Here is a 25493-nt window from a genome sequence, read left to right on the forward strand (position 1 = left end):
GATATTCCAGAGACTTCTTCCGGAATAGCTTTTCAAAATAAACTTTAGCATCAACGTTAGCCACAGGCGAATGCTAACCGGAAATGTTTTCACAATAAAACAGTTTTAAGATTACTGTATAGTTTAAAACTAAATTACATCATTAAACATTGATTTTAATTTCTTACAATAGCTTTTAACAGACGGGCGCTGTTTGGGGCGTACAAAATACTACGCAGACAGCGCTTGCTAGGAGATCGATCAATTTTATTTGCTAAACTATGCGGTGCTATGACATCCACGTAAATTACACATCACAGCAATGAGGCCACATCAATTAAACCAGGATACATCCTTTACCATCAAACTGGATCTAAACACAGCTGCCTGTGTGCGTTTGATAAATACTTTCTGATTTTATATTTAATAAAGGCTATGCTACTTATTAGCTACATGGCCCTAACGTGTAAAGCTATACAAGCATTTGTACCAGTGCTTTTCACAAGTAGACTCTTGCAGGCCAGAGTAGCTGGAGTGAGTCAACAACAACAAAAATACATATCTGAGAAGTGATCAGGATTAACAGAAAGAGGAAAAGGAAAAGAGAGTTCACTGAAGAGACCAGGAGGGTCAGAGCAGGAGAAGAGGAGGAGATGAAGACATTAGTGAAGAAGAAGAAATGTATGTGAGGAATAAAGATGAAGTATCAGAAAGAGGGCCAGAGGAGACTCCAGCTGGACCACATGGCATGTTTTTATTCTCCTTGTATACATATTCCATTACAGCAGCACAATCTAGCGGCTCTTAGTATTGAGTATTGACACATATTTTTTTAAATGTGTTGCTGCACAGGTCACCTTTATCTCTCTGAAGAGATGGGTGATGTCATTTGTGTACTCAATTATAACTAAGTACTTTTACTGTACTTACAGTAAATAGAATTCTAGGGTATCCTGAGTATTTTCTGCTGTTTTATACTATTTTTGTTTGTTTGTCTGAACACCTTGTTTCTCTTGTGCATTAAGAACACTTGTGTTAGGGCATGATTTAACAATAAATAGGTTATATATACAGTATACAATACCACGTACTGTCTGCCCTCCCATGCCACCCTGGCATGACCTCTTGCCCCCCCTTTGCCACCCCATGTAAAATGTTCTAGAACCGCCACTGGTGCAATATAAATACAGAAAGACAAAAAAAACGTTCTGCCTGTGTGTGTGTGTGTGTGTGTGTGTGTGTGTGTGTGTGTGTGTGTGTGTGTGTGTGTGTGTGTGTGTGTGTGTGTGTCTGGCTTGCTGAGATGTTAGTAAAAGGTGGAGCGAGATCATCACATGTGTACATACCACAGGAGTGGCGATACACAGAGGTATGTTGTGTAGTTGCGTATGTAGGCTACTCATTATTAATGCTGTCTTAGTGAGCTCTAGGACACCTTGAAAGATAAATTAACATGCGTGTTTTAGTAAAGTGCTGATAAATGTCGCTAGTCACCTCAATGTAGCGCTGATAATGCAGCATGTCCGAAAACTGTCCAATCAACAAGTCCCTGGCAGTCCATATGACTTCATATGTATCATATGTGCAACCCTTAATAAGGGAGTATGAACATGAAACGATTGAGCTGAAAGGCCACAGTGTATCATCCATTCCCTCAAAGTAAACGGGCCACTTTAGGGTGTCATGATGACCTCAGCTGCTGTGAACCCTTTAACATCGAACAGGGGTGAAGGCTGGTAGAACAAATGGTGTGAAGATGATAAATGAGCTATGCAGCAGCAGTGGGACTGTGTGGGGCAGCCAGCCATACAGTACAGCTGAGGTTAGCCTGGATTTACTGCAACAACAGATCTCCCTCTGCCCCCAACCCCTCCCCCCCCCCCCCCAGTCAGCACCTTAGCTACTGGCTCTGTTACAGAGGGGGGTTGTGCACTGCCTCTGTGGGGGGTAGGGAGTGTTGGGTGGGACAGGGAGAGAGGAGTGGAGCTGTGGCAGGACGAGGGGGGGATGGGGGCTGTGCGGTGGTGCAATGCACAGAGCACATGCTTTGGTAACCTGCCGCTGCAGCACACAACAGTTATGTAACAGCTGAAGGACTGCAACCATGAGAGATGTGCTGGGGAGGGAACCTTTCCCCACAGCAGCAGGTTATATATCTGATTTGTATTAACAACAGAACTCTGGCCAGATGTTATATGTGTTTAAGCTATCAAAGCAATAAGGGGCCTTGGGAGCATTTTCCATAAAGCAGTGATGTGTTATCAATAGTAACCCTCAAGGAAGACTGACATAGAGCCAGGCTCCTGCACTAAAAATGATAATCTCACTAACAACAACAACAACAACAACAACAACAACAACAACAACAACATAAAGGAGCATTAGTAGTGAGCTTCTGGACCACAATGGCAGGAAGGCTGGGAATGAGGAGACACTCAGAGTCAGATAGAGTCTGACATCTGACTGCTATGGAAATAGTGATAAGTACTGGAAGAGCTGGTGCACAGATAAGAGTGGTGTGACCTTTAGGGAGCAAAACAAGCACACAGCTCCTGTTGTTGTGAGGGGGGTGGGGCTTTCCCATCCTGATTCTTCATCATTTAACTATGCACGACAATTTACCCAAATGTCTTTTGAACAAAGATAGAGAGCATACAAAAAAAACGTTGCCCTATACATTCAATAGTATTAAAATGGCTTAAGATTAAGTTGAATTGATCCCCCCTTTATACATATTTGTATACACACTACAAATACCCCTCCAGCTAGCAGTCCATCACTCCGTTTCTACCCAAGCCTTCCAAGCTCAGCTCACGCACGCGCCCACGTTCTGCCTCCTCCACTTCCCGAGCGCATAACCGCTCTGCATGTCTCAGCTGCTCGAATTTAAACTCTAGTTCCATCTTACTCAGCAAAACCTGGTTCTCCGAAACCGGGTCACATGTGACTACCTCCTCCTCCTCAGGTTTGCCCACAGAGCACTCCATAACCTCCTTGGCGGTCAAAGCCTCCACCAGCGCTAACCGCTGCTGCTGCTTTTTCATGCTCGGGGCAAGCCTGACACCGTAATGCTCTGCTATCCCCGATAATTCCTCCTTAGTGCACAAGCCCAACAAGTTGACAGTTGGCCTAGCCACAAAATCACATACCTTCACAGGCATACCTGCCCTAGTACCGTCGCACCGGGGAAGGAAGAAACTAAAGAACCAACCCCGCTTCCACCAGCATATACGACCAACCAATTAACATATACACAAAAAAAAAAAAAAAAACCGGCTTCACCCTACACGTCTGTACAGTCTGTTCTTAATAACTCTGGCCACCGCTCCCCTACCGCTATACACTAAATAGAGAAGAGCACCGGTATGACCTTCGGAAGCATCCACACTCAAAATTATTCGCAAGAGATTAACAACTGTCGTGTGTTAAAAAAAAACAAAACAACCTAAAGCCCATCCCTTAAACGTTTCCATCCCTACACTCACTATCAGACCCCCTATATAACTAACTAGCTGACATACGCCGGCCTAGGAGGAGCCTGACAGGGTCTTCCTACTACCCCGACCAGCATAGACGGTATGTCTACCAGGCGAAGGAAGGAACCATAGAAAATGGTCCAGCTGCCCTAGCTGGATGAAAACGCTCCTTATTGGAGAATTATTTACCAAGAGGGTATAAAACATGGGCCACACACACGACACTGTCAACCATAATTCAAAGTGTGGACTAAGCCACCACCAAATTCCTGCTCAAATCAGTTTGGCACGAGCCCCCATATTACGTTACCATTGACTGTTAGCAGGCTCAATGTCGAGTCAAGGCAACATAATAAAGGAGACTGTAGCCGAAGTAATCAAAAAATAACTTAATTAATAATTACCACCATGGTTGAACAAAGGAAATATAAAGTAATGACAGACAAGAACACATACTGCACAGACAGGATCAGCCCCAGACAAAGGGGAAGGCAGAATACTTATACATGAGGTAATGACGAGACAAGACACACCTGGGTTAATTACAAATGGGTACACCTGGAGGGGAAACGATAAGGACTACAGAACCATAACGGGAAACTGCAGCTAGACATGACACATCACACTAGGAGCGCCTGATCAGGGCACAAACACATAACACTAACACAGAAAAGACCTGTCTATGCTGCCCCAGAACGCCTCGTTGGAGATTTCTCATTTTCCATTGTTTACTTCCTGGACACTCTGACCTGGGGATACCCAAAGGCCACGCCCTTTGCCAGCCTTTCACGAAACAAAGCTTCCCAAACCTTTCAGCGATGCATGCCGGATATGTACAGCGTAGGGCACTGAAGAACGATGCTGTTCCTACTTTGTTTGGACCAGCGGGAGATTCGGGTACACAACCTGTAAGTATTCATTGTTGTTTGTGTATTTATGATGTTTAAAACAAACAAGGTATCTACCACAACTGTTTAAATGGGTAAACGTTTTTCGGGCTACTACGTTGGGATCACGGAGAAATGCTCTCCACAGACCCATGCTCACAGCGTTATAAACCTTTTTCTTACTCAATATCAAGGCACACTTATTGTTTTTACTTCAGCTGTGAGTGTTTGTGTGTGCTCAGGATGAGTTTTGCTTGTTCTAGCTGTATCGCCGACACAGAAGCCTGTCTGCTCCTCTCAGCAGTCCGCAGCAGCTGCGAGCAGCAACGAGCCTCTCACGTCGCGACCAATCAGAGCACACTGGGCTCACAGGGAGGGAGGGGGGGGGGGGGGCAGGAGCTCCAACAAGCTGTTTAGGACAGAGAGTGAATACACAGACTTTACAGAGATGCTGTTTGAGAAACCAATGTGAGCTTGGAACATTGCACAATATAAATCTATTCTAGTAGACCTCCACAATGGAATTATGATCAGTAGAAATGGCCATGACATAGGATCTTTAAAAGAAGACCTTAACCTAAAGTATTCTTTAATGTTTAAATAAAGGTTAATTTGTTGTTCTGTTTTGCACATCCTCATATTAATATCTTTGTACATCCGGCACTAAACTGTTTTATTGTAGAGGTCACTTACAGTATCTTCTTGATATTTTATATTCTATATTTCTGTCATTGACCTTCTACTTTCCCCCTATTTTGTATGTACTCTTAATATTTTTTTCATCAAATATAACATATTCAACAACAAAATGAAATAACGTGCTTTTACCACTAGGAAGTGCGGGTTAGAAAACTGTCAAGTTCAAAGTGTTAACACAATAAATTATACTTTCCAGTATAAGTTTCCAGTTTAGTTCATGACGGATGTATTTTGTTATCCACACATATATATATTTTGATATTTGAACCTACACCTGCAACAGTCAAAGAGGAGTGTTTGAGGAGTTGGAAAGGTAGTTTCTGAAGATGTTACAAATAAGGTACACACAGCATACAATGCCATAATAACTTTGCATTATTAGTGTAGGACACTTACAGTATGTATGTATAACATCTGAAGATGTGTAGTTTTATTCATGTTTTCACATAATTTTACAGGATATTGCTATATTATTTCAGTTTTACTTCTACACATTAATATCTGATTTGTAAAACATCACAGACAGAAAGGCATATCCGTCGTTTAATGGTAAGCTATTGAAATTGTGATTCCATAGATGTATCTCCCATCACCCAAATCCCCTGACTATTCTCTCAACTCAGTATTTACATTCTTACATTCAAAGAAAATCAGTAATATCTTTAAAAAGTACAAGTCCCTTTCTATCAGCTGTGCACCGTTATGGTGTAAATACAGCCTATCTACCAATTGGATCAAATATAAAAGTCAGCCGAATTAATGTTGATACTGCAAGGAGATGTATTGTGTGAAGAGAAATTGAAGATGTTGTTTAATTGCTGATATATTTATGATCCACGTCACGTATTCAGTTTCGGTGGCATTTCTTCCTGTTTGTCTAGAAGTCTTCTCATCAGGGCTCTATAAATAAAGAACTACGGCAGATGTGTAATATTTAATGCAGCCGAACCGTGTATTACAATGCCGTTATGTGATGACTTTCAAAGAGAAAAGCAAGCACACTCAGATTAAAGTATTATTTTCTTTTTGACATTTTATTTTTGGATTTCATATCGCATTAACACCATATCCCAACGTGCATTGCGGCTAAAACATCCAATCACCGAGCTTCAACCATAGCTGTGGATCTTGGGTAATCAGTTCAGTGGGTGTGTATCGCAATGATGCTCGAAATGTCCCATATATAGGCCTACGTCTGTTCCCGGTGACTTTATTTTGAAATTCAGTTCCTGAAGGACGGCAAAAAAACCAGAGATTATAGAATTAAACAAACAAATAAAAACAAGGATAATAGTGTGTTATTGTTGAGTAAATAACAGTGGATTATTTAGAAAAGAATAACAAATTAGAAGGAAAAAAAGATTTAAAAAATACATATTTCAGTATTCTAAGCCCCATTTATTTTCCTCACGGACGGCAAAAAAAGTACGACATTATACGATTTAAAATAAGAACAATAATCGTGGCTTGATATTGAGTAAGAAAATGTGGTTTACAGATTACAGCTTTGCTGCCTGTGATTTCCAAGACGTGATGAGTTCTTGGCCAAGTAATATCTTTTGCTCTCTTTACAATAAATAGTTACACTTAGAAGTTGTCTGTCTTTTCTGGAATTCTGAACCCAACAATTGTCTTTAGCTGCAGGCTAACAGTTAGCTCATCTGTGTTGTCTTTAGCTGCAGGCTAACAGTAAGGTTCTCTGTGTTGTCTTTAGCTGCATGCTAACAGCAAGCTACTTTGTGTTGTCTTTAGCTTCAGGCTAACAGTAAGCTATTATGTGTTGTCTTTAGCTACAGGCTAATGTTTTGACCTTGTTGTTGCATTTTTTGTTATTTTATCTCCAGGGATACATTTATCTCTGATGCTCCAAGAAAACAGTGTTTGGTGATGTTTTGAAAGCGGCTCTGGGATAAAGTGCTGGAGCTGGTGTGTCTCTAAAGGGGAAGTGGAGCAGTGGATCTAATAAGCAGCTCACCAGATCCCTGTGGAGCACCCAGTTGGCATGGAGGTAATGGATCCCATCCAGAATCTGATGCAGGAGAGACTTCACCATTCCTCTGGGAAGCTGCATGGGTTTCTTGTTGGCCTTGGAGGCCCGGTGGAACTTGATGATGTGCTGTGAGGCAGAGAAAGGTTTCACCTCAGCTGCATGTGGACTGAAGAAACGTCCTAATGAAAACAACTTATACACATCTTGTTGCTGCCTGCTAAATAAAGCAATTCTGATTTATATACCTTGTCATTTAATTGTGTAACCCACTTGGAAGCTAGTGGTACAGAAGAGGTTTCCTACATTTACAGTAAACTAGGGTCAGAAGATGAATCAACACTTTGCTAGCTAGCCATTTTGGCCTGTTTTGGAAAGATAAATAGACCAGGGTCAGATTCAAACCCGGTCCACTGAGGAAGGATTCAGTCTGGTGCCTGAGCGCCCAGGCGACCATTCAACACAGTCTCACGGCATTTCGTGTTATAGTCACAAAATGTATCTATTGATTCGTGTTCACCAACATGATTTCGCCATTTTTTCCGTGTCACACAGAACGATTTTAAAAGCAATGTAAATAATAACAAATTAGAAGGAAAAACAGATGACAAAAAATACAGATTTCAGTATTCTGAGGCTCTGAGCCCCATTTATTTTCCTCGCAGACGGCAAAAAAACTCCGACATTATACAATTTAAAATAAAAGGGACAGGGTTAGGCTTAGGGTAAGATATTGAGTAAGACAATGTTTTTATGAACCAAACAGCTTCTGGTATTCCAAGACCCGACCGGACAAAAAGACGTGGTGCAGGCACGAAACATACTACGAATATAAATACATTGCTTTTAAAATCGTTCTGTGTGACACGAAAAAAATGCAAAAATCGTGTTGGTGAACACGAATCAATAGATTAAATTAATTTCGTGACTATAACACGAAATGCCGTGAGACTGGGTTGGACCATTTTGAAAATAAATGGTAAATTTGAGAAATTTGATCTGACAGATTATTTTTCTGGTGTTGTATGCACTGTAAAATATTTGACTGTAAAATTACAGTAAATTACTGGCTACTAGTTGCATGGATTTCACAGTAATTGACTGTGAATATTTCACAGTAATTGACTGTGAATATTTCACAGTAATTTACTGTAGATATTTTACAGTAAATTAGAATAAAAGTACAACTAAATACTGTGACTTTACAGTTGCCATGCCCATGGAATTACTGTGATATAGCAGTACAGAGCTGTGGTATTATGGTACCTTGATGTACATCAATTACAGTAATTACCTCTATTTTCACACTATTACTGTAGAAGTAATGCAACACAGTAGCCAGTAATTTACTGTAAATATAAAAATGTAAATAATACGATAATATATTGTAAATCTGACTAGTTAACTGGGATAACTACACAATTCAATCAGCTCAATCAACAAAGAAAAACAAAGAAAATGCCCATTTTAACTTTGTATTACTCCATTGAAGTGCAAAGTGCATTTCACAGTGTCTTGGACATGTTACGGCCCCAACCTCTACTCCGCTGTAGTGGCTCGTGCTGAGACATGAAAGAATACACACAATAACCGGTACTTGGTAACGAGCATTTATTGATAATCACCCGTTTGCTCACACAAGAGAAACGGGAAACAAAAAGAGGTCCGGAGGACTGGCCAAAAGGAACAAACAGCCAGAAATCAATTATAAACCCTATGGGAAACAAAATAAAGCTGCGAAAACTGGACTACCAGGTCCTCCAGGCTAAACATAAACACACCTGCAAAAATATGGCCTACAGCTCAAAATGGCAAAGAGGTATTCTAAGGAGAGTGTCTCCCGGCGTTAGGACAGGCGAGACATCCTTCTTCTCCAGCTTCTCTTTATATATACACATGGCTGAGTGGAATTTGGAACACCTGGGCAGAGGCGGAGCCAGGGGCAGACCAGGTGCACCTGGGCAGAGGCGGAGCCAGGGAGACAAGGAGGGGAGCACTTAACACATGTCTACACAGACATCCACTCAGTCAACAATTTTTCTGAAGAATGTGCTGACATGGGGGTTTAAATTGACATGCCTGTCTCAGGATTAATGCCCAGGAAGCACCTGAAAACAATAAGCCAAGACAACAATTTCAATTTTACATATGTTGCCTCATTTATTTTAAGGCACATGCAGCGGTGCCCCTTTCAATTTAAGTAAATGAAATTAGAAAGAAATTAGTATTTAAAGCCAAGCAAGAGCGATAAAAGCAAGAAAATCACTTAATTTGTTGTGTTATCACAGAGGATGGTCTGAATACAGTATTTTACGATGAAAATAATACAGTAACATGTTGTGAAATCCTGGTAATCATTTATCCTGTACATTCACAGTAATTAACTGTGCCTGTATTGATTTCACTGTGAAATTCTAAATTACAGTGTTATATTGTGAACATTACAGGTAAAGACTGTAAAGTGGTAAAACAGTAATTTATTGTAAAATATTACAGCTAAATATTGTGAAATCATGGGTATATTTTACAGTGTGGTGACTCTGGTCGACATAGTATTGTGTTAAGAAATGTATTTAAAAGCGAAGGATTCTGGAAGGAGACAGCACAACCATTATTAAGGATTACATAGTAACCACCATCTGAACAAGAGGACAAGTTTGATGCTGACATGAACTCTTAACTCCACATGCGAGCAGGCTTTATCTAGTATAATGACACAGTGAATATGTATTTTTTGTAGCAATAGCACAGAGAGAGTCACCCAAAGATCATGTTCAGCGTAGTCGAATAAAAGCCAAACCTTTCTGTCGCTGTGGAACAGGAAGACTTTCTGCAGTGCGATCACATTCAGGTGTTTCAGTTCTCGTAACAGCTGAAAGACACAATAGAAAAGTGTGCATCACTTTAAAGCAAGTCAGGGGATGTGATAAAAATGTCATTCAACATATTTTCTTGAAATATGTCATCATGTAGTATTGTTGTTGCAAACTAGACTGGCAAGAGTACAACATTAACAGATGTGTTCTTCTGGGAATTAGTAAGAAGGGACAAGTGCAATTGCTTCAATGCGACGGCACGTGAATAGCAGATGAAGGGTAAGGTTATTTACATTTTATGGGATTATGAGGACAAACTTTATCCTAAAACTTTTCAATATAAAATTGTTTCTTTGCATGATGTGCAAAAATGTGAGGAAAAATGTAATGTACAAAAGCACAGCCAAATTAATTTAGATTAGATTAGATTCAACTTTATTGTCGCTACAGAGCAAAAGTACTGAGACAACGAAATGCAGAATGCAGACCATCCTTTATAGTAAAGCACACAGATATTTATAGTAAAGCACACAGATATTGTTCTAAACTGTATTAAAGGTATTATCTTGAACTGTATTGAAGTGAACATGTATTATTTGGGACTGTTTTAAAGTAATCCTATATATATATATATATATATATATATAAACCTTCTCACTTACACTCACTGACCCAGATACCAGCACACACACACATACACCTCCTCTCACCAGCACACACACATATTCTTTTCAAGGTTCTTTCTGGGGCCAATATAATCTCAAGCACCAATATATCTGTGTACAATGTTTGATTGTCTGGAAAGGAATAGTTTGTGTGAAATCTTCCATGGGAAAGTAAAGGAGTGAAGTTAGGTGGAAGATAAAGATTGACTCTGCCTTTGTCTACTCACGCTCTGTTCAGAAGTCATGTACCAATATATCTGTGTACAATGTTTGATTGTCTGGAAAGGAATAGTTTGTGTGAAATCTTCCTTGGGAAAGTAAAGGAGTGAAGTCAGGTGGAAGATAAAGATTGACTCTGTCCTTGTCCGAAGCTGTCACGCTCTGTTCAGAAGTAATGCACCAATATATCTGTGTACAATGTTTGATTGTCTGGGAAGGAATAGTTTGTGTGAAATCTTCCTTGGGAAAGTAAAGGAGTGAACTCCGGTGGAAGATAAGAAGTGACTCTCCGCCCCAAATATGTCTATATATACTGTTGTTTATTCATGCAAAATGCCCCCTGTTTCTGACTGGCTGGTCCCGATATCTGTATCGCATGGCAGTAGAGCGGGGAGCCCGGAGTGTTCTGTTACAGGGCACTCTGTATTTTGTATTGTGTTTTTTACCATTAAAATCAGATTATTGTTATAACTTTTATGCCGGTGTTTTGAACTCCTTCTTTTATTAATCTGACCAGGCTCATCTAACGGACGGCGCGGAGCGGAGGTGGGCTTTAAGCCACCACTACTGTCTTTGCTCCTACAAACTGGTGACCTCCGACGTGATGAGTGCTGGTCTCTAGGAGGACCACCGACAGCCAGCGGACGGGATTCAGTCCAGGGGAGGACACCTGGACACCACTGACAACTTCACCAGGGCGTCCTACATGATACAAAGGTAAAACAGATACCTGTTGATTACCAAAATCTGTGATTTGGCTTTGCTACAACATTTTAGAGTTGTCAGCGGCGTTCTCAGTGTTCTTAGTCGCGGTAAAACATACAATACATATTTTAGTATAGGTAGGTAAGTTATAAAATAAATAAAGCAACGGTTAAAAGCTTCGTAGATTTTTCAGAATCATACGGCTAACTCGTTAGCTACAAGTGAAGCAGCGAAGTATTTCAGCGTCGGGTATTGAGTCTCGGACGGCTGAAGGGTATAGAGTCCCTAGCTTAAGTGACGGTATTGAGTCCTCACAAAGCTATACTTCCTGGGGGAGTCAAATGGTAGTATTGAGTCTCCATCCGTGACTAATCAGAATAACAAATCCAAGGCTCATAGGAGCTGGAGGTGCGTTATATTTAAAAAAATCCAAGAGGAGAAACAGGACCTAAAAAAGCCATTGAAATGAACGGATTTCTTACTGTCTTGTTCTGTTGGGTTTAACTCCCATTCTGTTGAAATAAATATTGCATCTTAAAAGCTGGACAGACAGCGAGGAGGATATATTTATGTGCTTGTGAATAAATAGAATATATTATTGAACATAGAATAGCCTTAGTCAGATAAAGAAATACGAAGTGATAATGGAAGGATACCATAGTTTCAAGAAAGCCCCCTTCTCTTGAAAAGACTTAGAGTTCCAGCCGGGAGGTTTCTGTCTTTGTCTGTGAGAGCCCCCCCTTTTCTCTCGATGCGGCTCTAATTGGGAGAGCAGCAGCCCGGAGTGTGTCTGCTTGCTCTCTTCTTTAATGCCTGAAGAAAAGGGAGTGGGTTTAAAACAAAGAGTGAAAGATCAACGAGTGATCTGAAGTTGGAGTGAATAACATTGAAAATTAATAGATCATTGTGTGATTTGAGGTGGTAGATATTGAAATAAATAAGAAACTATAATTTGTTGTTTTTAGCATAGTTTTTGTGGGATACAGTTACGTCACATTGTGGTTTTTATGAGAAGTTTTGAGAACTGATTGTTACTATTGCATTGCATTGTCAATTTCGTGGTATTTGTCATTAACTGAGAATTGTATTTAATTATATTTCTAGGAAAAAAATATATTAGGCTACATACAGTAACGTTAAGGGAAAGTAAAAAGTGGTTAACTGAGTATATGACGTACCTAGAAAGATTAATGTCTATAACAATTAAATATAATAGTGGATTCCACCTAGATTAGACATAGACAGAGGAGAATGTGTTAGACATGAAATAACGAACTCACTGTAAGAAATATATATATATTATAAATGTTATTTGGGAGTAGTATTCATCATACAATAGTGACTCTCATTTGATGGTTGTTTAAAGTAGGAAAACGCAAGCTATTCATCACAATTGTATTTTTAGGTTATGAATAAAACTAAAAGTAGTAAGTGATAAGCAGAAGGGTTTTTGAACGCTTGTCAGTCAGAAGGAATCTATTAATGTGTAGGACAGGGGTGCTTATGCCCGCTTCGGTTTTCAATGTCCGCCATCACGTTAAAACAGAGGATTTGTGGCATTTTCAGTTCATTGCTTACTTCCACACGCCTTTTCCCCTCCCTGTCTCTTTCATGACTTTATTTAATGCATTAGAACGATTGTTATCGTAACTTTCCGTGTTTTTAGAAGTCAAACTCACTGTTCATATTACGGAGTATATTTTCGGAACGGGCTTTCAAAATAAAAGCTACAGGCCGCTGTTCACCAGAGATGCCTTCACAATAAAACAGTAATTAGCTTAACAATATATTTAACTTATATTACGTCGTTAAACATTGATTTTAATTCATTACAGTTTTCAAATACGGCGCGGATTGAATACAGTTATTTGTGTATTCTGTTACAACCTCACCATGCTTGTAACACAACTTAGATAAACAATTTGAAAATGAATAGAATAACCAAGTAGATAAAAGATTAGTATAGTGGTTAAGGAGAGTTTCCTTGTTTTGCCTATTAACTTAGAACTGAAGTAATAAAGAATAGGCAGACTACTACCATTAGTTTGTTTTAACATTCACATGTTTCAGCATTCCTGACCTCAGCCGTTTTATTTTGTAACCCTTTGGGAGAGAGATTTAAATTGAGTTTTTCTCAGTAGCTGAATGGCTGTGATTACAGCAGCATTGGACAGTTGTGCACCACCTTTTGGGTTCTCTGAATCAGTGTGTTGGTGAGGAGTTGCTCACTGCAAACAGAAGAAGTGTGCAAAGAACGCATCTCTGAGGAGGTATTGACATTTTGCTTGTGCCTCGTTGCCAAGGCAACAGTGGTGTGAAGAGGTACTGCGGTTTTTGGGGGATTTCTGCTGTACAGAGGACAACGTGTGTCTGCCAAGTGATTCCTTCCCTCATCCCAATGCCAGGGAGAGTTTCCTTGAAGCCCACTGACCAGGGCCGGTCCTAGCTTTTTTGGGGACCCTGCCACTGACTACAGCTGCATCACTGACTGTGCTCATTATGACAAGATCTTGAGACATGCTTGTCTCAGATTGTTCAGACTCTGAAGGAATGATGCAATGATTTTACAGCATAATTGTGCAAGAGTTTCCCAGGGGGTGGTGTAGAAACCTTAATGCTTAGTGTTTAGATAAGAGGCTGCTTGTTTAAATGATGGTCTGGAATACTGAAAAGATTAAAGTTTAATATTCTTGTTTAGCAAACAAGACATCTGATTATTATGTCACACATAATAATCTTGACATAGAAACTAGCTATGGGTAAAACGTGTGGTTGTTATACCATTGTTATCATGAACAAAAGATAAATAAGGAAATAGTATCTGCTTAAAGATGAACGGATTTCATATCCTAGAGAGGATTAGTTATTGTGAATACTCCTCATCATTTCAGCGCTGGTTGTCTTGGTGGTGCCCAGCAAACAATGTACATTTTGACTTTGTAAATAATTGGACAGCCTTCTGGGGAAAACCTGGTCTGATTAAGAGGGACGGCATTCATCCTACTTTGGATGGTGCAGATCTCATTTCGGCAAACATTTCAGGGCTTTGTGGACTTAATCCATGACAAACTGGAGTTGAGACCAGGACGCGGAGTCGCAGTCTTACAGGCTTCTCTGCGCTCTCTCCTAGGCAGTCATCCATAGGAATCCCGAACCCAATAAAATACCCAATATTAGCGGTGTGTGTGTCTGCCCAAGGACAATTTAAGGTAAAACCTAATAGAGGTGTCATACATAATAACCTAATAAAAGTAAATGTAACAACTACTACAGTGCAAAAAAACAGGAATATTAAATGTGGTCTCTTAAACATAAGATCTCTAGCATCTAAAGAAATATTGGTAAATGATTTAATATCAGATTATAATATTGATATATGCTGTCTCACTGAAACTTGGTTGAGACATGAAGAATATGTCAGCATAAATGAGGCCACTCCACCCAGCCATATCAATACTCATATTGCCCGAGGCACGAGCCGAGGAGGTGGAGTTGCAGCAATCTTTGACTCAAGTTTACTTATCAATACTAAACCAAAATTAAATTATACCTCCTTTGAAAGTCTCGTTTTTAGTCTTACGCATTCGACCTGGAAAACTTTGCAGCCAATCTTATTTGTTACAGTGTATCGTGCACCAGGACCTTATTCAGAATTCTTATCAGAATTCTCTGAGTTTTTATCAACTTTGGTACTTAAAACAGATAAAGTAATTATCGTAGGTGACTTTAATATTCATGTTGACGATGATAAAAATAGCCTTACTGTTGCATTTAACTCTATATTAGATTCTGTTGGTTTCTGTCAGAGTGTAAATAAACCAACCCACTGTTATAATCACACTCTCGACCTTGTTCTGACTTATGGTATTGAAATTGAGCAACTATTAGTCGAACCGCATAATCCTGCTTTATCCGACCATTTCTTAGTAACTTTTGAAGTACTGTTACTAGACTACAAAGCATTAGTCAAAAGCTCCTGCAGCAGAAACCTATCTGTTAGTGCTATAGCCAAATTTAAGGAAGAGATTCCACCAATACTTAACTCGATAGCATGTCTGCATGTAAGGGAGAAAACTTATACAAAATGTACACCACCCCAAATTGATCTTGTTGTTGATAGTGCTACAGATGCGCTGCGAATAAAATTAGACTCTGTTGCTCCTTTGAAAAAGAAGAAAATAAAACAACATAGATTAGCTCCATGGCATAATGCCGAAACCCGCAAAATAAAGCAAAAGTCGAGACAACTTGAAAGGATATGGCGTTCCACTAAACTTGAAGAATCTCGTTTAATTTGGCATATTACTCTCAATGAATATAAGAAAGCACTGCGTAAAGCGAGAGCAGCCTACTACTCTTCATTAATAGATGAGAATAAGAATAATGCAAGATTTCTTTTCAGCACTGTAGCCAGGCTGACAGAGAGCCACAGCTCGATTGAGCCTTTTATTCCCATAACACTCAGTAGTAATGATTTTATGTGCTTTTTTAACGATAAAATTGTTACTCTTAGAAACAAAATTAATGACCTCTTGCCTTTGACCAGTATAGTGTTATCAACAGCGCCCGGAAACGTAAGTTCTAATATTACACTAGATAGTAAACTAGAATGCTTTTCAGCCATAAACCTTGAACAATTAAATTCAATGATTCTATCTTCTAAACCATCAACGTGCATGTTAGACCCAATTCCAACTAAGCTGTTGAAGGAAGTTTTTCCATTAATTAGCACTTCTTTATTAAATATTATGAATATGTATTTATTATCAGGCAATGTTCCACACTCATTCAAAGTAGCAGTGATAAAACCTCTTCTTAAAAAGCACAACCTCGATCCAGAGGTTTTAGCCAACTATAGACCTATTTCTAATCTTCCGTTCCTTTCAAAAATTCTTTAGAAAGCGGTCGCAAAACAGTTGTGTGATTACTTAAAAACCAATGATTTATTTGAAGATTTTCAGTTTGGCTTTAGAACACATCATAGCACAGAGACAGCTCTGGTTAAAGTCACAAATGACATTCTAATAGCCTCAGACAAGGGACTTGTCTCTATTCTTGTTTTGCTCGATCTCAGTGCTGCATTTGATACTATCGACCATGATATCCTATTGCAAAGACTAGAGCACTTAGTTGGCATACAGGGAACTGCTTTAGGCTGGTTTAGGTCCTATCTATCTGAATGCTCTCAGTTTGTACGTGTTAACGATGAATCTTCCAAGCAAATCAAAGTTAGCCATGGAGTGCCACAGGGCTCAGTGCTCGGACCTATTTTGTTCACATTATATATGCTTCCGTTAGGCAATATTATAAGGAATCATTCTGTAAACTTTCACTGTTATGCGGATGATACTCAATTATATTTATCAATCAAGCCTGATGAAATCAATCATCTAAATAAAATTCAAGACTGCCTTAAGGACTTAAAAACGTGGATGACCTTACATTTGTTGTTGTTAAACAGGACCAAAACTGAAGTTATTGTACTTGGCCCGAAGAATCTACGATACAAATTATCTAAAGATATACTAACTATGGATGGCATTAATTTGGCCTCCAGTGAGACTGTAAGGAATCTTGGTGTTATATTTTATCAGGATTTATCCTTTAACGCCCACATAAAATCAATTTCATGGACCGCCTACTTCCATCTACGTAACATTGCAAAAATCAGGCATATCTTGCCTCAAAATGATGCAGAGAAACTAGTCCATGCATTTGTTACTTCAAGGCTGGATTATTGTAACTCCTTATTATCAGGGTGTACCAAGAAGTCAGTCAAGTCGCTTCAGCTGATTCAAAATGCTGCAGCTCGTGTTCTAACCAGAGTTAGGAAAAGGGACCACATTACTCCTGTTCTGGCTGCCTTACACTGGCTCCCTGTCGAACACAGGATATCATTTAAAATTCTACTTCTCGCCTACAAAGCCCTTAATGGGCAGGCGCCATCTTACCTTAAATAACTCATTATACCCTACTGTCCTACTAGGGCATTGCGTTCCAAGAATGCAGGGTTGTTGGTTGTTCCTAGAGTCTCTAAAAGTACAATGGGAGCCAGAGCCTTTTCTTATCAAGCTCCACATTTGTGGAATCAGCTTCCAGTTTGTGTTTGGGCGGCAGACACCCTATCCGTTTTTAAGAGTGCGCTTAAGACCTTCCTTTTTGATAAAGCTTATAGTTAGGGCTGATTAGATTCAGTCCCTAGTTTTGCTGATATAGGCTTAGTTTGTCGGGGGACATCTTACTTCTTCCTTCTCTCTGTCTATACCTGTACTATCATGTTCCGATTAACCCAGCTTCCCCACATTTCTTTCTTTTTGGTGTCTATATACGCCGGGATCCGGAGTCATGGATGATCCTGCGGTCCTGTGTCCTGGATCGCGAGCCCTGGATCTTGAGTCGTGGCTGTGGTCCTGGATCATAGGTGCTGGATGGATATCCTCGTGGATTCATCTTCCTATTATACACACATGCATTTCCAAACATTTGGACTACCTATGTTGCAAATGTATTATCTTTTCAATTTACACACGGCATCTATTGCACGTCTGTCCGTCCTGGGAGAGGGATCCCTCCTCTGTTGCTCTCCCTGAGGTTTCTCCCATTTTTCCCTTTAAACTGTGGGTTTTCTCCGGAAGTTTTTCCTTGTACGATATGAGGGTCTAAGGACAGAGGGTGTCGTATTGTCATACTGATATTCTGTACACACTGTGAAGACCACTGAGACAAATGTAACATTTGTGATATTGGGCTATATAAATAAACATTGATTGAAAATAAAAGCCACAGGCCACTGTTCACCAGAGATGCCTTCACAATAAAACAGTAATTAGCTTAACAATATATTTAACTTATATTACGTCGTTAAACATTGATTTTTAATTCATTACAGTTTTCAAATACGGCGCGGATTGAATACAGTTATTTCTGTATTCTGTTACAACCTCACCATGCTTGTAACACAATTTGAAAATGAATAGAATAACCAAGTAGATAAAAGATTAATCTATAGTGGTTAGGGAGTTTCCTTGTTTTGCCTATTAACTTAGAACTGAAGTAATAAAGAATAGGCAGACTACTATCATTAGTTTGTTTTAACATTCACATGTTTCAGCATTCCTGACCTCAGCCGTTTTATTTTGTAACCCGTTGGGAGAGAGATTTAAATTGAGTTTTTCTCAGTAGCTGAATGGCTGTGATTACAGCAGCATTGGACAGTTGTGCACCACCTTTTGGGTTCTCTGAATCAGTGTGTTGGTGAAGAGTTGCTCACTGCAAACAGAAGAAGTGTGCAAAGAACGCATCTCTGAGGAGGTATTGACATTTTGCCTGTGCCTCGTTGTCAAGGCAACAGTGGTGTGAAGAGGTACTGCGGTTTTGGGGGGGATTTCTGCTGTACAGAGGACAACGTGTGTCTGCCAAGTGATTCCTTCCCTCATCCCAATGCCAGGGAGAGTTTCCTTGGAGCCCACTGACCAGGGCCGGTCCTAGCTTTTTTGGGGACCCTGCCACTGACTACAGCTGCATCACTGACTGTGCTCATTATGACAAGATCTTGAGACATGCTTGTCTCAGATTGTTCAGACTCTGAAGGAATGATGCAATGATTTTACAGCATAATTGTGCAAGAGTTTCCCAGGGGGTGGTGTAGAAACCTTAATGCTTAGTGTTTAGATAAGAGGCTGCTTGTTTAAATGATGGTCTGGAATACTGAAAAGATTAAAGTTTAATATTCTTGTTTAGCAAACAAGACATCTGATTATTATGTCACACATAATAATCTTGACATAGAAACTAGCTATGGGTAAAACGTGTGGTTGTTATACCATTGTTATCATGAACAAAAGATAAATAAGGACATAGTATCTGCTTAAAGATGAACGGATTTCATAGAGAGGATTAGTTATTGTGAATACTCCACAAGGTATCTACTAATGTATTTTAAAGAACCACATTTAAAGAACTTGAATTGACTTGATAAATAAGTAAAGATAACAAGTTGTATTACCCATTAATCAATCAATTGGTAAATTAAAAATAGCAGTAAAGAAGAAACTATTAAAGTAAAAGGAGAAAATAATCCTAACACACACTGAAGGTACTGTGGGATAAAAGGGGGAGACATGATGGAAATATTCACTACACTTTCAGCAGTGGGTGTTTTGGAGTTAGGAGTACAGAGTAGAACAGATTCTTCAATCTCTTCATCAGGTTTACAAATTATTCTTTTAGAGTTTTTATTCATGTGAGAATTGGGTAGTGTTTTAAGTTGTTACAGTATTGATCAGTTCAAAGGGAGAGTTTTGGTAACCACTCAATAAAATCAGACAAATATTTATTTATATAGGTCATGTTGAAGGGAAAGCTAGTTCTAAACAAAATATAGTATTTCAATTTGAGGTATTGGTTTCACCATTGTGGCATAGTTATTACCATAGGAGGGCTTTCGGATGGACATACGAAATGACTTCTGTTTTTAAATCCTTGATAAAGATGGGAGTAATTGTTGCATGTTCGGACACCCAGGGTTCCACACACTGCTAAAGAGTTTAACATTGTTTTTTAGGTAGACCAGAATTGAAGATAATTGAGTATAATGAGCTATGAAATGCAGAGCTACACAGATCCTAGTAATGGTTTGACTTAAGATAATAATTAAATACACAAGTTTCTGAATTAGATCTGTTAGACATTTTAATATAGATTAGGTGTTAATGAACTGCAGTAGTAGTACTATAGGGAAGTGAGTTTTGTACCAAGTTGCAGGAAATGTGGGAAACAGCTGTCCCAATGAAAAGTTAGAGATATCTGGAAAATTATAGTTGTAATTGTGAATTAATAAATGATGGCGCTCCATATATGACTGATTTTTGTAGACAAAGGATACTGGCCTATGCTGAAATATCAAAGTCTCTGCAGAGCATGACACATGAACAAAAACACTGAGACCAAATGACCTTTGACCCTGACCGACAGTGTAACTTGAGAAGGCACTGTCAATGACTGACTCTGGGGTGAACCTGACCAAACTTGACTTTACAACCTGACAGTGTGAGTGTGAGTGTACGTCTGCATGTGATCAGTGCAACTGCATGATTTAAAACAATGACTAATCAAGCATGTTTTTGGACTAACACATTATTCTGGGGCTCTGTGGGAAATGAGAGGTTTCCTACAATTCCACAGAATTGGAAAACCGCACTTGTGACCCGTTTCTAATCTACTTGATGATATTTCACTCCCACAGGAGGTGGCGGTTTGCAAAATGTGAAGCTCAAACTAAAACATGAAGATTCTGTTTCTTTTAGGACTGAACGATGGAGAGAAACACTTCATTTCACTGAAGTGTTTACTGTGGAAATGATGGATGTACATTTGTGAAAAATGTTTGGTATTTTCTTATAATCCATTATTACCTGAAGGTTTTCTTCCCATACAGGATTTTGTTACACATGGGTTCATGTGTAAAAAGGGGGAGTGTAAACTTCACAATCTACATTTTTCAATCTGACCATTGATTGACAGTTTTAGAATTGACCTGCTCCATATCTGGGGATAAGATACTGTTTGATGGATGTTGACATGTTTCTAATATTGATTGAGTTATAGCAGGTAACACAGATGCAGAATCAGTGGCCAAGGGGCTACTGTGAGAGATGTAATTCCAGAATGGAATACTGAAGAAGTTGACCTGTGATGATGAAGCAATTTTGTAATATTTCAACAGGTACTAAAGTAACTGAGGTTTGAAATGTAGAAAGAACATATTACAGTTAAAGCTAAAACATAGTAATGTAATGAGACAGAATTTAATTTAGACAACATCATGTAACTAGCCTGGGAAAGAAGTAAAAGCCATAGACTTTATTGTTTAGGTCATTATGGGGATATACATTTAATCTAAATTCATAATAGAAAGACATTTGATGACAGTTTGTTGGAATTCTGTATTCATTTTTTCAGCGTGATAATATCTAAGCACTGACAGGTAAAAGCAGTATCACCAGGAAATAATTCACTTTGTCAGTATCATGATTTTGGTTGTTTTTGAATCCATAACATTATTGTGTTTCTTTAACAGAAACATTAGCAGTTCATATTATATTTAGATTTTAAATGGGATCTCAAGGATTTCATTTAAGAATAAACACAGATGCTTGTCAGAAATTCAGAGCTATTGAAATATGTTATTTAGTTTACCTAAAGATGTTTTATTTAGGTTTATTTAGTTGGCACAGTCCAAGTATTAAGATTCTGAAGCTGCACTGGCAGATAGGAGGTCTACAATTAATTTAGAAAACCTGTTCACAGACAGCTGTTGTTTCAAGACACCCCACCAACAGGCTCCAAGCGGCCTACGCAGTGGTGGGTCAAACAGCTGAGGGCCCAGGAGCCCTGAGCGTAGGCTTAAGGGATTGGTATCAGATTTCTCCACACAGGTCGCTGACGCCAAAGGGGGACCCAGGAGGCCGATACAGCGGAGTTCGTCTGGCTGAAGGTCATCAGGCCCACGTGGCTCAACCACAGGTTCTCCGGCCTCTACAGAGTGACCCAGCGGACCTCTCATGCCGTCTGCCTAGGAGGAAAGGGGGACAGCTGGTACCACTGGAGCCAGTGTGCGACGGGGAATCCTCCGGCTAGGACCTTGAACGACATCAGGACGGACCTGGCTCTCGTCTAGGAGTCGACCCAGAAGGCGCCATCAGCGGACCGGAGGAGGAGGATCGGGAGGACATCTCTCCAGCAGTCGACCCAAAAGGCGCCATCAGCGGACCGGAGGAGGAGGATCGGGAGGACATCTCTCCAGCAGTCGACCCGGGAGGCGTCATCAGCGGGCCGGAGAAGGAGGATCGGGAAGACATCTCTCCAGGATCGACCCGGAAGCCGCCATCAGCGGGCCGGAGGAGGAGGATCCAGAAGACATCTCTCTAGCAGGCAGCCCAGAAGCAGCCGTCAGCGGATCGGGGGGACAAAGACACGGCAAGCCAAGACGGCACAGGGGACTCCACTCTCCGCTGAAACAGGTTGATATAGCCGGTGTGGACTTTGTTCTAATATCCCATTTTTTGAGGAACTTTGTTTTAATAACCCATTTTTTGAGGGAGACGCTGCCCCTTCCCCTTCGTACCAAATGCCCTTGTTGGCTTACGCGTATTTTGGTCTCCCTCCACTGTCATAAGAAGTTGTTGTGCTCTAAATCCCAGCTTCTGATGGATTTATATAAATGTTGGGGGACAGACACAGTAGAAAAGAATGACAGTGGTTATGTTTCAAATGCTGTGTATAAATTGATCTCTGAAGGTGAGATCAAAAGGGGGATTAAAGCAAACAGATATGGTTCTAAACTGTATTAAAGTAAACAGGTATTATCTTGAACTGTATTGAAGTGAACATGTATTATTTGGGACTGTTTTAAAGTAATCCTATATATATATAAACCTTCTCACCTACACTCACTGACCCAGATACCAGTACACACACATATACTCCTCCTCCCACCAGCACACACACATATTCTTTTCAAGGTTCTTTCTGAAGCCAATATAATCTCAAGCACAAATATATCTGTGTACAATGTTTGATTGTCTGGGAAGGAATAGTTTGTGTGAAACTTCCTTGGGAAAGTAAAGGAGTGAAGTCAGGTCGAAGATAAAGATTGACTCTGTCCTTGTTCATGCAAAATGCCCCCTGTTTCTGACTGGCTGGTCCCGATATCTGTATCGCACGGCAGTAGAGCGGGGAGCCCGCAGTGCTCTGTTACAGGGCACTCTGTATTTCGTATTGTGTTTTTTACCATTAAAATCAGATTATTGTTATAACTTTTATGCCAGTGTTTTGAACTCCTTCTTTTATTAATCTGACCAGGCTCATCTAACGGACGGCGCGGAGCGGAGGTGGGCTTTAAGCCACCACTACTGTGTTTGCTCCTACAATAGAATAAATAATTATCAGAAACATTTGCCCAACGGGAAAGTGGGATACAGTTGCTCTATTTTAGAATAAAGATTTGTATCAACATAAAGAATTGCTAAGAAAATATAAATAATAAGAAATGACGGACTTCCTGTGGCGCTCTGTAATACTGGTCTGTGGAATCAGTCTAGCCCTGAACAACTAGAATGTCATGTAGTGAGTAGGGCACATGGTCCAAGATGACCTTTAACTTAGACTGCATCCGCATGTACTGTTTGTATGCTTCATGTATGCTAGGCTATAGACCAGTGGCTCTCAACTGGTCAGGCCTCAGGACCCACTTTTTTCCTTAATCAATAAATCACGACCCGAAATGTTGAAACACTCAAATCTATTCAACAAAAAATCGTGCTGTAATATACGCTTTTCAGCATACAATATTAATTAAAGTGAAGTACAGTGCATATATCCCTTATATCTCTTCACAGAACTAAAGTATGCTTTTAAGTAAGGTTTAATGAGATGATGGAATCAAAGCTGAACTGTATAACATAAAAAGGCACACGTGCTGAAAACCCAACCCCAGAAGGGGGTCTGGGGGGATTCTCCCCAGGAGATTTTTAGAAATATTAACATATAAACTACGCATTCTGGTACACTCTGAGAAGAAAATTAATTAATGTATTATTACCGGACATATTAATAATATTTTATGCCATTGTTTGTTTTTCACTTTGTTCTGACAGCTGAACTTGCTGCTCCACACAGAGAGAAGAGTAAAGAGGAGATAGTTTGTGTGACTTACTTTAAATTGTGGTAAGGGTAGATAGCTCTCATTGTTCTGTGACCTGTGAATCATCAAACCGGGGGTCATATTTAATTATGTGTTAATTTGTATCTGAAGTTCTACCCATGGATGTATAAAGAATAGTTCTACCGCAAGTTATTCTCCGTGGGGACTTCCGGCAACAATCTTGATTCTGATTGGCCAGAAGACTCGAACAAACATCAGCAAAGATGTTTTATTGAGAAGATGATCACTACGTGACAGAAGTTTTCAAAACCGTTTATGGTCTCCGGTACTTCCAGTCCAACACCTACTGCATGCACAGCGTTAGAAAATCGGGCCTTCAAAATAAAAGTTTGACTTTTTTCCACCAAAAAAAAGTCAGTAGATGAAAGTCAGGCAGGACCACAGTGACAGGTTCAGCCACGACTCGAAATCCAGGACTCAGATCTAGGACTCAGGATCCAGGACTCAGGATCCAGGGCTCAGGATCCAGGACTGTTGGGAACACGGCGTGCAAAAGTATACAGGTCGTGTTGCAGCTAGATTTTCCTGTCCTCTGTCAGAAGGTGTTGGCGACGGACGTGCAAGGAAGAATGGGTTTCCACAGGCTGTTCCAGTTTAACTACTTTATTGATTTCCAGGGTAGTACATTTTACATGCAATGGTAGTTGGATGGGTGTGTGAATGGGTGTGTGAATGGGTGTGATATATTTTCATGCACGCACACATGTCCACAACACACAAATTGAACAACACTCCCGATTGTCCGATCGCTACTGGTGTCCTGGCGATCTTGTTATGACAACAAGTGCACGTTAGTGCTGCACTGTGGTTGACACCATTCGGGCTTATGCTAGGGGGTGCAAGGAATAGTCCAAGTAATGGGGGAGTTGTATACAGCCGCCCCCTAATGTGTGCAGCACATTTGGATCCAGTAAAAATCCCTGTGACTATGATGTATTATTCTCAGCAGGCATCTCCGGCAGTATGATGAGCTTAGCGACCGAACGACGATAGGTGTGATTTCCTATAGACACGTCACCCTGATCCTTCCATCAGGGCTTGGCATCACCTGTTTAACCCTGCCTACAGGCCAAAGAGCACATGGAAGTTGTGCGTCTACAACCATTACCACTTGTCCCACAGTTAAATCCGGAGTGGACTGCTGCCATTTCTGATGCTGCTGCAGGCTTGGGAGGTAATGTTGAGTCCAAAACTGGTCTGCGATGACTTGGCTGTGTCTCCATTTACGTCGGCCGAGGAGCTCTCCTGGGCCATATGTTGCCTGAGGGAGAGAGGCATCTTGCCGCCCCATGAGCAGCAGATTTGGAGTAATGGGATCCTCGTCTGCGATGTCAGA

The 25493-nt window shown here is 40.1% G+C and overlaps 1 protein-coding gene across 1 annotated transcript in view; it reads right to left on the reverse strand.

Annotated features, from left to right (window-relative positions):
* Positions 1–2744: 2744 nt before the first annotated feature.
* The window catches only part of LOC117538651 (cyclin-dependent kinase 19-like), a 248682-nt gene continuing 225933 nt past the window's right edge, over positions 2745–25493 (reverse strand). The window contains 3 exon segments of the mRNA XM_034204522.1: positions 2745–3074; positions 7017–7157; positions 9790–9900. Of these exon segments, the coding sequence (XP_034060413.1) occupies positions 2745–3074; positions 7017–7157; positions 9790–9900 (582 nt within the window).

The sequence above is a fragment of the Gymnodraco acuticeps genome, unplaced genomic scaffold, assembly GCF_902827175.1.
Source record: "Gymnodraco acuticeps unplaced genomic scaffold, fGymAcu1.1, whole genome shotgun sequence".
Taxonomy (NCBI): Eukaryota; Metazoa; Chordata; class Actinopteri; order Perciformes; family Bathydraconidae; genus Gymnodraco; species Gymnodraco acuticeps.